General features: G+C 35.7%; 1 protein-coding gene across 5 annotated transcripts in view; it reads right to left on the reverse strand.

The window, feature by feature from the left end:
* LOC140135878 (piezo-type mechanosensitive ion channel component 2-like) overlaps nt 1–14,154 on the reverse strand; it is a 61,683-nt gene that overhangs the window by 7,419 nt on the left and 40,110 nt on the right. For 4 of the 5 annotated variants that reach the window (XM_072157535.1, XM_072157533.1, XM_072157532.1 and 1 more), the window contains 10 exons: nt 13,821–13,962; nt 12,794–13,008; nt 11,919–12,077; nt 8,914–9,061; nt 5,027–5,212; nt 4,133–4,222; nt 3,177–3,346; nt 2,358–2,489; nt 1,420–1,499; nt 184–361 (listed from right to left, as the gene is read on the reverse strand). In XM_072157535.1, coding sequence (XP_072013636.1) covers nt 184–361; nt 1,420–1,499; nt 2,358–2,489; nt 3,177–3,346; nt 4,133–4,222; nt 5,027–5,212; nt 8,914–9,061; nt 11,919–12,077; nt 12,794–13,008; nt 13,821–13,962 — 1,500 coding nt within the window. Of the gene's footprint in view, nt 1–183; nt 362–1,419; nt 1,500–2,357; nt 2,490–3,176; nt 3,347–4,132; nt 4,223–5,026; nt 5,213–8,913; nt 9,062–9,129; nt 9,278–11,918; nt 12,078–12,793; nt 13,009–13,820; nt 13,963–14,154 lie in introns of all 5 variants that reach the window. The other variant, XM_072157531.1, reaches the window with a different exon arrangement.

The raw sequence follows: 14,154 nt of genomic DNA on the forward strand, positions 1-14,154 counted from the left end.
GTCAAGTGCATCGTTTTAATATGGATGTACACATATTGTCTATCATGTTTGAAAGTTTTATGAATGTACCCTTGTGTATCAACGTCTAGGCCTTGTTCTTGTGTGTAGCGCGCCATAAATCACTGCGCTTTTCTTTTTCTTTAAATTGCCCTGTTCTGGGCGAGACCACCACTTTGTACTTACCCATAACCTGATAATGGAGCAAAAAGTACCGATGCAACTCTTTGGTTGAAGGTATAAATGGTAAGGTACGGCTTGCGATCTTCCGAGACTGACCACCATTCTGATATACCATCCCCTAGCTGGTCTATACCACCTGACTGCAAGACCAGGGTTACATTGCTGTACTGATATTCACCGTCTGTAAGTATAACCATATAAAGAAAAGGTGATTAATTTCTTTAAAGTATATTTTCCTTTGCAGTCTGTGTCCACTGTCAAACCTTTACTGATATGAGCCAACCACCACTGAGAGGGATTAAACGAGTTAAAACAGTTTAAACGAGTCCAGATCAACCATTTTCATCTACAAAATGTGGAAAAAGTGTGAACAATTTTGGAATTCCAAACAAACTTGTCTAATTTGTGGCCAAATTATGCAAAATTCAATTTTATAAATTTTAACATTTTTTTAACTGGAATTTAACATAAAACTAGCAAAAAAAATTCCAGCTGGATTAAACATAACATACAACTGTAACTGAGATGGCAGTAAAATCTTCCGCAGGGGGTGTATGGATTATAAAAAGAATAGCCCATTGTTGACCCTTCTATCAGTTGGCAATACCCCTTTGAATTTTCATTATCTAAGTGTGGACTGACTCTACGCCACAAACTGTGGTCGTTGTTTATAATACATTTTTACACTGTTTTTGATCTAGAAAAAGGAACCAGTCCACTGTTACTCACATATTTCTCATGATGTGTAAGTCCTCATTTGGTGGTGTTAAAAAAACCCATGCAAACACCCATCTGTTTGTAAATACATGCAAACGAGGACCTCATTCTGCATATAATTTAATTCTATCTAACTGAAAATGTTGTTTGTCACCCTCTATTGGGCAGGATCATAAAAACTATGGACATCCTCGGTTTTTGTGTGCCCAATGTTTTTGTGTGTCCACTGTTGCTGAGCTTTTATTCAAAAGTGTGTCCACGTTTCAAGGTGAAAACACACGCCCACACCTCATACATACACACACATTGCTGTTAAACCCCTGAGCACTACCTGCTGATCTAACATTGCCTCTGATTGGTCAATTACATGATATCTTCACTTTAATCACCAATCAGAATGGAGCTTTGCAAATAATTCAGCCCAATTTTTTTGTGCGGTGAAATTATTCTAACAATGTTGCTGATTGGTCCAACCAATAATGAAAGCTTCTTTTTGGCCAATCGGTTAACTAGTCAACTTACTTGGTAGAAGATCGTCTGCTCTGTCAGGTTCACCTTCATTCGGTACAATTATGTATGGAGGGAAAACATTGAAAAGAGTTCTGTAAACAAAACAACACACCAATATTAGAGATTAAATCATATAAAGTGTTTAATGTGAAACAAAATGGAGGTCTTCTTAACCCTAACTGGTAAAAGTTGAAGGGTCATTTGTTTTGAAAAAAAACCTGACACTAAATAATCAACAAATTATGGTCAAGAATGCCAGGAGTTAACATGTACAAGTACCCGAGTAACCAAGCCAGTTCCAGGAGTTCTTAGGCTGACCCCCATGACAGGTATAATGACACCCCATCTGAGACCATGCACCTCAATTTCAACTCTGCAGGATGATATAAGCAGGTATTTAGCTGGATACCAAGGTAAACTCCTGGGCAAGATGAAAACTAAAAAGATACTAATCTTACATTTGAAAAATTACAGTCAAGTGGAGGGGGAAAAACTTCCTTTAAGTCCCATTCAGTGATCCCAGCGAAAGTGTAAAAAAATTAAATTTAAAAAAAAATTACTTAAAAATGAAGGATAAGTCATTCAAATTATCGTTTGGTATTTTCGAAATGAAAGATTTGGCAATAGAAAGAAAATAGTAGTATAGACAAAGTGGAAGCCCCATTCAAATATGTGTAGCTATAATTTATATACTGTCAGTAATATATTACAGATTGATGTAAATACCTTAATTTTGTCTTAAAGACACAGCTTTCGGCTGAACCACTATGTAAGCACATCTATGACAATGACAAATGTACTAAAACCTGCATTTTGATGATTTTTACAATTATCCGGATGAGCAAATCACTGAATGGGCCTTTAAAAAACATCTTTTAAATCAGCATGTTTTATATGGATCATCCAGGTTACGGCAAAGAAACTTTTTGTTTTGGTGACGGTGTACTTACACATTAGGTGACGATTCATCAGTAAGATTGAGCTGCCTTGCTAGGCCTTCCCTCACTGTCTTGTTCTTCTCTGCACTCAATACAAACAAGTACTCGTTCGATACTGTAGCTACTGGACTCAGCTCAGATTCTCTGAAACAAAAACCACAATATAATTAATTAAAACCTACACATCTTTGTTAACCCCATGGGCATTACTGCTGTCTTTCTTACACTGCCTCTAATTGGTTAATTGCATGACATAATCATCTGAGCAACAAATCAAAATAATACTTTTAAATCTCTTGGCCATTTTAAGCTTAATCCCCTTCAGCCCTACTGGCTTCTTACCATATCTCTGATTGGCTCAATACATGATACACCTCTCTGAGTAACCAATCAAAATAGAGCTTTTAGATCTCTTAGCCATTTTAAGCTTGATTCCCTTCAGCCCTACTGACTATTCTTACCATATCTCTGATTGGCTCAATACATGATATAGCCTTTTTTGTAACCAATCAAATTAGTTCTAAGAGCCGATTAATTTGGCTGGTAGTGCCAATGAGGTTCATGTACAATTGTCCAACTATGCAATCACTAGCAACTATATGTTGTTCACAAGAACTTATCCTTGGTTTGAATTTTGTTTGGCTTGTTTGTTTTCTAAAAAAAATCAGTAAATAAAATGATTGTGTAGGACTCAGCAGAGTTATTACCATTTCTAACTTGATTTTTTTCAGATTTCTTACTGGTTTTTTTTAAAGAAACAAAACCGAAAATGGCAAATCGATAAAACAGAATTTACGATTTAGAATATGGAAAACTTTACATATGCCTGACCTTGTAAAAGAATATCTGAATTTGACATTCATGTCATTGTCAGATAACAGATCATCCATTAATGCTTCACGAGAAGGTGGACTTATACTCCAAGTAACAGCTGACTCCCCAGGGATGGTGACTTTGTAGATGTCTTCTGCTTTGTAGCCGGCAAAAAATGACCTGGATTCCTGAAAATTAAAACAAGTTTAAAAGATGTACATTCACTCTGGTATTTACATATCACTGTTGCTATACTGTACAGTGAAAATGGAAATTTTCATGCACATTTATTTTCACTTTTTAGCATTCATAGCCCCTTATGCAAAAATAACCATAACAATAACCTATTTGGAACAGGGTTGCCAAACCCGCGATTTGGTAGCCCAATTGAGCGACTTTTGAAGATTTTTCCCGCGACTTTTGACAATTTCCTGTCCCATAGAAACCAATGGTTAAGAAAAAATTTGGGCGACTTTTCAACATTGTCTCCCTGCAATTTCCGATAGTTTCCTTCCCCATAGAAACCAATGGTAAAGAGAAAAATTGGGCGACTTTTTGATTATTTGACCCGCGATTCGGGCTGAAATCTTTTGGCAACCCTGATTTGGAATCAGCCAAATTTATTGTGCTTGAAGTAAAACAGAGCAATGTTGAATTATTATCTGAATTCGGATAATAAATCCCCTGTATTGTTCCACATTATACGGCCAAGATAGTGAGGGGTGTTTCTTCATTTTATCTCATTATTTCGCCTTAAAATTGGGAGAAAACCTTCCTGACCGCTATTACTAATAAAGTATAATAAAACTTGATGGCAATCATACATTATGGCTTCAAACATTCTCTTTGTATTTGATTTTTACCTGTGTTGTAAACATGTTTTGTAGGCCTAGTCTATTGTAGAAAATTTTGCCCCATCTTCCCCCTTACTCTCTCAAATAGTAAACCATTCTCTGTGTCTATTTGATACTTACATCGGTGAGAAATTTGTTTTTTAACCTTGAGTACTCTGATTTAGTCAGCGCTTGCAGATTCTGCTCCTGGGCACTCATAGTAAATATCGGCTGGCAAGAAAAAAAGAAAGAAAAAAAAAAGTTGTTATTCCATTTGTCCAATAGCACAACAAAACCATTATAGTCAGTCCTGCTGACAAAAAAAGGGGGCAGAGGTGTTCCCCAGGCACCTAGTCATAAGGGGCCTGAAAAAAGGGGGCCAGTAAAAATAAGAAAACAAACGAACACATTAAAAGAAATAAGCACATCTGTTACTGCTGTTGCACTAAGAATTTGTGAACCCCCAAAAATGAAAATTTTGAGTCCCAGCCTCCCATACCACCCCACCTTGGCAAAAACATTTAATTCAACAATTTCACAAATTCTGTTGGCAAAAAATGTGGCCGGTGTGTTTATGATCCTCCTGGGCCCATAATGGTCATCGGCGGTCCTGACTATAGTCGTATTTGCAATAACTAACAGGAATCGCAAGGAACAAGGTTATTGTTCAGAACTTGGGCTACGACAGAATACAGTGCTATGCATGGCTTATGCGTAAGGCTCATCAATCAGCACAATGAAGAATAAATTGTAGTATCAATACTTCTGGTCAGTAGCCTCAAATTGAATATGTTATGTTTGACTATTATTGTGTTCTATAAAAGCATGAAGATGGAAAATAATACAGACACCAAATTTTTACCAAAATTACACAATTTTGCCAACATGACAAGATTCTGCCAAAATTACAAAATTCTGCCAAAATTACAAAAATCTTGCCAAAATTACAAAATCTTGCCAAAATTACAAAATTTTCCAAAAATTACAAAATTTTGCCAAAATTACACAAACTGTTTCACATCTGTCAAGACCTACCTGATATCCTCCCAACTGCAAGCTAACGGTAGCATCTGATGGTGGATTGACCAAGCTATTGGTATTAGACAAAGAGATGATGATGAGAGGGAACCAGATGATGAGGCAGATACCAAGCAACATCCCTCCTCCTTGTGCATACTTGCTGACTTTTCCTTTGGGTTCACCACGAGGCACTGGGTATTCCTGAGAAGGTTAAGCATAACAGGATGGGGGAAAATTGCAGGTGGATTTGATGAGGTGAGCAATAGAGATGAAGTGAAGCATGACGTCGTTGGGCGGGAAAAACCTCCTATGTGTTGGGGCCCCTGAACATGTTTAAAATAAAACTGCCAACCAGTTACATGGGAGGTTTTGCTTTAAACATGTTCAGGGGCCAATGACACATAAGAGGTTTTTCCTGCCCAATGACGATGAGTGGTGTTCAAAGATGAAAATTAGAACATAGATGTACATAGATCGCCGAGTTCGAGCCTGTTTCATTGAAAATCACACACTGAACAACCCATTACGAAAATCAAGGACAAAAAAAAACAGCATTAAATACTAATGTCCTTATTCACCTCGTTGGATGAAAATAAGTGGGTGACAGGCATCACTATCTGCCCGCAACTCACCTAAAGTTGCTAGCTACTAAAAAAAACTGTATCTAGATGCTATTGATAATCTCAAGGCATTGGCTGTGAGAAACATTGTTGATAACATGTGACATCAGTAACAAAATATATGAGTGCAACATTCAACTTTAAAAACAGTGACCAAGCAAACACAAAAATATTTTAAAACATAAAATGTGATGTGTTATACACATACTTTGGTTTTGGTAAAATGTTTTTGTTAACATCAAAATGTCAGGTTATATAGAAGTCACGTAAATGTTGCCATTATGTTATTGTAAAATATTTAGTGGCAAACATTTTTGCAAAATCATTTGTCAACACTTAAATAACATTATGTTAGAATATTTGGCAGGAAGTTTTCAAAAATTTTTTTTGCCTTATTGAAATGTTTAATACTCTTTAAAATTACATAACCCGACATTTTGCTGTAAAACATTTTGTGTTTGCCTGTGACTCATCAAGTTCCAAGTGAGTGAGTTCTGATTGGATTAATATGAAGTACGTCACTTTTCCCAACAGCAAACTGTACAATATTTTACCAAATTAGCATCCCTGCGTATAATTTTGTCCTGTTTAAGCTCGCCCTTTTAGTGCACATTTAACAAGTATTAGGATACCCGATTGCTATTACAGAAAACCTGTCTCTCTAGATTTCTCTTTGTAACACAGAACACATGATACAGAACACTAAATGGTTATATGTTACTGGGACAAATTAGTTTCACACGGTATACCTCACCAGCTGAGGCTTGCTTGAATATTATACCATTTTTCGCCCTGATGTGGAAGTGACATCCGTGCGCATTTCATTGGGTACAGCTTTAAATTCCCAGCATTCTCTCAAAGTGCTGGCATACACACATATGTGCTAATAGACGCCATAGATGCGCGCATGAAGCAGCTGTCACAAGGCTTTGACGTCACTGCCACATCAGGGTGAAAAATGGTATATAGTTTGATCAGCTTGTAATCAGCGGGCCTTATAACAAAGCGGATTAATATCAATATATTTTATTTTGTGAATTGCCTTGTTACATCTCACCAGAAACATCAGGAATTATTAATTCAAGTCCTATACTTTATCTACTTTTTTTAATACGCACAATATAGACCGGATAGGTCAACTATATATCACTCTAAACATGGGTCTACTTTTCGGCGTAGTGGTAAAAGCCTAACAATTCCCAAAGATTATGAGCTGATCAAGCTACAGCTACTTATATGAAATATATAGGTGAAGAAGTAGCAAAATTTTACATCAAATATGATTTCGATTTGTAATATACAAAATGTATGCAAAAGCAGCGGTGACATTTTTGTATGTAGCAAAATTTTACATCAAATATGATTTTGATTTGTAATATACAAATGTATGCAAAAGCAGCGGTGACATTTTTGTAAGCATCATAAAATGTAAGCTTCCAGTTCTACGCTTCCAGGTAATATTTGTGTTACTATACTTAAACCCTTTATTATTGCACAGATTTTGTCAAGAATTAACAAAACTTGCTATGCTGCCTCCTGTACGCTTCCTTTATCAATGCTTCAATGGGCTATTGCATTTGAAATCTCCCATACCCCTGTTGAAGATTTAAGAAAGGTATTCCACAGAGGGAGTATGTTGTTCAAATAGAATTGGCTAGGGTTAATTATTTTGAAGCCCATACTCCCACTCTATGGCTGTACCTATATCTTCCACAACTAGACAGAGTATTTCAAATGGAAGTTACCCAATTGTCTATTCTATTTGAAACCCATACTCCCTCTGTGGAAGACTTATGCTAAATCTTCCACAAGGGAAATGTGGATTTCAAATAGAATAGCCTAATGAATAAGAGATAAAAGGCAATTGTGCACCTGGTTTATATGGTGTTCAAATTTTAAGCATAATTCATGAGGGATGAATTCTCTATTGCCTGTGTATAACAAACCACACACAAAATTGCTTGCTTTTGCGTAAAATATATTCTGAACATTATGGTACAGACCTAAGACTGGCCCTCTTTAACAGTTGTGCATGTGTTACCATTTATCTCTTTTCTATGTACATCTCTGAATATTACTGTCAAATCGTTTACTCTGGGCAAAAAAGAGAAAGGAAGTTTTTAACAATATCAGTAAATATTGCATCACATTTTGTCGACAGCTTCAATCCCATTTTTCTTCATCAAAACTGAGATCTTGGTATTAAACATTTTGTTAATATTCCGCATTTGCCAAATGTAACAGTGAAAACAACAATGTTAAACATTACATACACATAATGATTAAATGATTATAGCTGAATGCATCTTACATTAAATAAAACCATTACAGCTACATGAACATATATATCTGATAGTGGCATTTCATTGAAGTGCTGGATTTATATTGAAAAACTGGTGGCAATCAGTAACTTGGCTGGCGAAGCATCATTCGACACAAGAGGTTGATTGTACTAAAATCCAACCTGTGACATGGTCAATCAATGCACCCCATGCTTGACATAACAAAAAGTTAAAGTTGTGTTGTCCTCCCCAAAATGAAAACAAACCTAAAAAGTTTTTGGATACAATTAAAATACCTCCATGATGTCATTTTATCTATTGCATTCATCTTCAAGGTGCAGAATTCAACAGGTTTTTTCCCATGATTTTACCAAATTTTTTCTTTGAAATTTTCACATGTAAAAGCATGTTTGATTTTTTTGTAAATACCTGATAGGATTGTGCATATGACTAGCAATCCACTGGTACTCTTTTGACTTTATCATGGGGTATAGCAGTTCTTAGAATAAAAAAAATTAAAAATCGATTTAAATTTTTTTTAAATCGGATTTAAATATAAAAAAAATCTGATTTTTTTTATTAACATTTTTAAAAAAAATCAACAAGCCTGCATGCACCCAAATTGAGCTACTTTAGAAAAAATGATTGAAAACCATTGCTGACCAGCACTCCCACCTTTGAAAATTTACTTCAGGACAACACAACAATATATTTTGGCCTAAATATAATTGGCATAGGACTGTCTAACCACCAGTTTTACAATACTGAATGGGTTATTCCAGTTATCCATACACTCCCTATGGTAGACATGACCTTAATCTTCCACACAGGGTGTATAAATTTCATCTGGAGTCACCCATTCAGGTAACCCCATTTGAAATTCACACTCCCTGTATCAATTAACATGACATCTTCCATAGGGGGGTGTATGGATTTCAACTGGGATAGCCTGATGCGCATGAATGATAAGTATGATGATATTGAACAAGTATCCTCAAACCTTCTCGTTATTTCTCCAGCATTTAGTGACATACGCATCACCAAATATATCATCCACTATCACCCAATGAGCCAGTGACAGTGATGTACCAGTCCAGATCCAGTCCATCAGAATACGTATCTCCATTAAGAACGGGATCGCTCTCCAACTATATAAACACAATCAAATCAACACATGGTATTATTCGTAAAGTGTGCATGCAATAATGGTACATACCTTCTCCATTTTACGCCAGCCTTTAGTGATGTAAGCATTGCCGTAAATGTCTTCCACAATGACCCAATGAGCGAGGGTGAGCGTGGTGTTGGTCCATAGCCAGTCCATAAGAATGCGTATTTCAAGCAGGAATGGGATCGCTCTCCAGCTAAGCAGGTATATAAATTGTTAGTTGTGTTAAATATATTTATGTAAGTAGCTCCAAATATGCCAATTTAACCTAAATGTGACCGTCCACGTTGAAATGCTTGTAAAGTCGGCCCCTGGTCAATTTTGTTTTCTTCCGTGTTTAGAAAATATATATCATAAGCTTTACAATGATATATCATTTGACTTCAAACAATATCCAGAAGTGAAGTTATGGCTTGTTAAACTTTGCTCCTTCAGTAAAAGGGTACATTATTTTGGTGTACATTATTTCTCTATTTCCAAATCGCTGGTATTGCATATCAAATTGTCATAATTGGCGGTCACTTCAAATCATCCCCAAGTCAACAAGGTTCAGGATTGTCCTCTCATTGTTGATTGTTAGTTAGCCCACCACTTGAACATGATTTGGCCAAAGCAAACAAAGACTAGAGCTATTTACTAACTCTATACATAAGTATAAGCTTATTATCCTCTTCAACAATAGGATTAAAGATTGGCGTTTGACTGACACTAAAATGAGAAACATGTAGGACAAACATTAGGTACATAAAGGGTTCACAAAAAATAACTCACCCCCTAAAATTACAAGACATTTCTTTGCATAACTTGACATAGATTTCGTTGTTTTGAAAAATCTAAAAACCTGTGAATAAAGGAATCAATTTCCTACCCTCCCAAAGTTCTTTCATTAAAAAATCTTTTTGTTTTGGCCAAAAATAATCACATTTTCCAAAAATTATGCTTTCAGAAAAAGTTGCACTTTTCCACATCCTATACATTTAATGTACAAAAACATTCTCGATATCAATGTTTTGATTTTTTAATGGTTTTTTTTATTTTTTTTAATTTTTATGTATACGATTACCCAGTCACCCATGCAATCATCTTGCAGTATAAAACAATGACTAATTAACATGTAAGGGGTTTTTCTAGAAGACTTTATTGAGCCGGTGTTTCAAAAATGGTAAAATCAATTTAGGAGTTACAAAACATTTCTTTGCATAACTTAACATTCATTTTGTTGATTTGAAAAATTTAAAAACCTGTGAATAGAGGCATCTTTTTGCTACCCTACCAAAGTTATCCCTTCCCAAAATCTTTTTTGTTTTGGTCAAAAATAATCACATTTGTCCAAAATGATGCTTTAAAAAAAAGTTGCGCTTTTATACATCCCATACATGTAATGTACAAAACTTTCTATAAAACGGTATCAATGTTACGATTGATTTAATTGGGTTTTTCCCTTCACCTTTTTGTCTCTGAACTCTTAGTCACCCATGCAACCATCACGTAGTGCAAAATAATGATTTGTTGAAGCTAATTTTGACATAAATGAGGATGTTGAAAAGTGCAAGTTTTTCTGAAAGCATCATTTTTAGAAAACATGATTATTTTGGGCCAAAACAAAAAGATTTTCAGACGAAAGAACATTGGGAGGGTAGAAAAACAATTCCTTTATTCACAGGTTTTTAAATTTTTCAAATCCACGAAATGTATGTCAAGTTATGCAAAAAAATGTTTTGTAATGTTAGGGGGGAGTTATTTTTTGTGAACCCTTTATGAATACAACCTTTATGCACATTTTGCACTGTAACTCGAAATACAATTTGCAGACTTTACAAGCGGTTTGAGATGGATGGTCACAAATAGCATTAAAATATATTAAGGTATCTATTTATGGATAATTAGCAATCTTTTAGGTGTTACTCTATAAATTCTGACATGCACAAATTACACTTCTTGTGCTTCTTATAACTAGGTCTTCAATGGAGAAAACTCTATATTGGAAAGCTGATTGAGCAGAAAATTTGTGGTAGTGGCAATTAAGAGGGTGTGCAAGAACCAAAAAGAAGCTGGAACCCTTGTCACAGGTGTACGGGACAAATCAACATGGTCCCTATGTTTTTAAAATATATTAGAAAGAAAAATGTAACCATTACAGTTGATTCTGGTAGGTAAATTGTAATATCAGAAGAGTTTTATAATAATAACTGTGGTCAAATAGACCACTCCAAATATCTGGAAAACACACTAACTTGGAGAGCATGTTACAGGTTGGTGGTAGGAAGTGAATATTGGCTTGATGATATTTAATTATTATAGATAAGGAAACATGCAAGGACAAACACTATATACTGGGTGGACTTTTAAAAATATGTTAACACTTGTAAACAGTATAAATGATATAAATATAATAATAAATTTTGTATTTATAGACCACTTGACATCATTGTTTATCAACAAAAGCGAGGGACTCGTCTATCGATATGCCCGAACGAACTGCTACACTGTTCAATGGCTTTCTTGTACTATATGAAATGTGGTGGGCGATTTAAAATGCATGTGCCATGAGCAAACTACGATGCGTACGCACACTGCAGGGCAAAGAACAATGGAAATTGCCATAATTCGTGCGCATACTGCCGGGTCTATTATATAGCGCACTTTTCCAGAGGTTTCAAAGTGCCAATTTGCTTCTTTTTTTTTTTTTTGAGGATTAAGTTGCTGAAGATATCAGGGGAGTATATCAGGGGAGTAGTTTTAAAGAAAACATCTCCCCATAATTAAATGAATAAAAGTACCCCCCCCTCCTGTAGGACAGCATGCTCTCCTTCAATTTCTCAATTTCAATACCTCACCCCATGAATGCAAACACATTGGGCAGACTATAGCTCTTGCAGAGACAGTTGCCAAGGATACGAGTCGGATAACCAGAGCGGACTTGGAATGCCGACAGAGCAAAGTAGATGCACTTGAAGAAATACCACAGTTGAGCTGGAGTGTTTTGCCTGAATGGCCTGAAAGTAATAACAGTTAAAAAAAATGTGATTAAAACGTTAAACTTTGTAAAGTAGCTGACACTATAAATATTGGCTGCTAAGACGGAGTGATCGGAGAGTATGCATTATGCTATGTGAGATTGCCTGTGTGTACCAGCTGTGAACTCGGGTAGTCCAGCGGTATAACACTTGACTGGTAATCTTGAGGTCTGGGGTTCAATCCTATCTTAAAGTGTTTGGATGCCTGGAAATACAATTGCCTATTCTGTCACTTATTATTGTTGTTTATATATGCATATATTTGGTGGTGATGCGAGGACACAGGATAGGCATTCGTTATTATTAAAGTTTATTGTTGAAACTTCAATTCAAGTGTGCTAATCTGTTTGTAACATATGTTTGCTTAAAACTGGTAAACTTAAGGCCTGGGGTTCAATCCCATCTTAAAGTGTTTGGACACCTGAAAATACAATTGCCTATTCTCTCACAGTGAGAGTGAATGAGATAACCTGTGTACCAGCTGTGAACTTGGGTATAACTCTCGACTGGTAATCTTGAGGCCAGGGTTCAAACCCCGCTGAGCCTTTATTAGTTTCTCTGCTCTGTCTATTTATTGTGGCAGTTTAATAAAGTCATTTATGTTTACTAGGTAGTGGGTTCAAGTCTATTTACAGCTATACCAGTGATGTCGGAGTGGGGGGATGGATAATATAATAAATAATACCAATACTTACAGCTGGTTGATTTCTGGCAGGATAAAGAAGAAATAGAGATGGACGGCAATCACCATGACGATGAGGAAGATGAATTTAGCGGTGATGCTCTTCCGGAGGTAGATACCACGGTCAACAATCATGAGGACGAACTGAATGATGAGTAGGATGAGGAACGTGGTAGGGATGGTGTTGCTCATCACTAGCTGGGTTACATCGGTCTGGCCAGAATTCTCCTGGAATTTGATTGAAGTAAATATATGGATTATATTAATCAGAGATGAAACTAGGGTATTGTAAAAGTGGACATTTTTGCACAATTCATTTTTTTGCACTTTGTCAATTTTGAGGTGTTTCCCTTGTTTTTAAATTTGCGATTCTAAATTTCAATATTTGGGAAAATACAAAAAAAATTGTTCCTGAAATTTTTGAAATCTGATTTGGCATTCATTAAAATAGGATATATATGTATTAATATTAGGTCAATAATTTTATTTGTGAGCTAAATGGAATTTTGAGTGTTTGAATGTGTTGCTTTCATTAACCATCTTTAGACCTCTTAGTCTACTTTTTGCATTTTTGACCATTAACTCTCTTCACGCGGGTGTCGACTGCAGACGACATGTTTAAAAAAAAAATTCAAAATTCAAAAATTTCAGAAATGTAAATTTTCATGACCATATTTAGAATCAGCATGAAAAATGCATTAAAATGAGTACAAACAAGCCTAGTATTGGTTCAGTAGTTCTTAAGATAGCTCTTGATATTTTGAGAAAACATCTCAGAACTTCAACTTCTGGCTAGCACGCAGAGCATTAACATACCATGAGCTTTTTTCAGATTTTCACCTCCAAATAGTCATCACAGTCATTGTATTTGCAACTGCTTGGATCCGACTATTCGACTATTAAAAAAGTAGTCATGCAATCCAGTTATCCTAAAATTTACTGAAAATCTTAAACAGAGTTTAGTAGATCTTATAAAACGATGGCTGCTAATGAAAATCACACAGCCTCTCTATGATGTTCAAAGTTTCTTGTCTACTCACCCCAAAAGCCCATGATGCAAATGCTACAATGAGGAAATTCAAGAGGTCACATAGGAACATAGGCACATAGACATCAGTCACGGCAGTGTAGGTCGGGTCTACCATGTGATTGTAGAAGTCCTTCAATGGCTGGAAGAAACCCCTGTTAATAAAAGTATGTGAAAGTGCAGAGAAAATATGAGTGAATATACTGTGCATAATTAACATAAAAAGATTTTAGAATGTGAGGGGTAACACAAAAATGAGACAAAACCCAGACAAGAAAACAGGAAGTGGTAGTACATAATGAGTGTCAGTGAGAGAGAGAGAGTAAGTGCATGAGAGAAGGGAAGAG

The sequence above is a fragment of the Amphiura filiformis genome, chromosome 16 (assembly GCF_039555335.1).
Source record: "Amphiura filiformis chromosome 16, Afil_fr2py, whole genome shotgun sequence".
Taxonomy (NCBI): Eukaryota; Metazoa; Echinodermata; class Ophiuroidea; order Amphilepidida; family Amphiuridae; genus Amphiura; species Amphiura filiformis.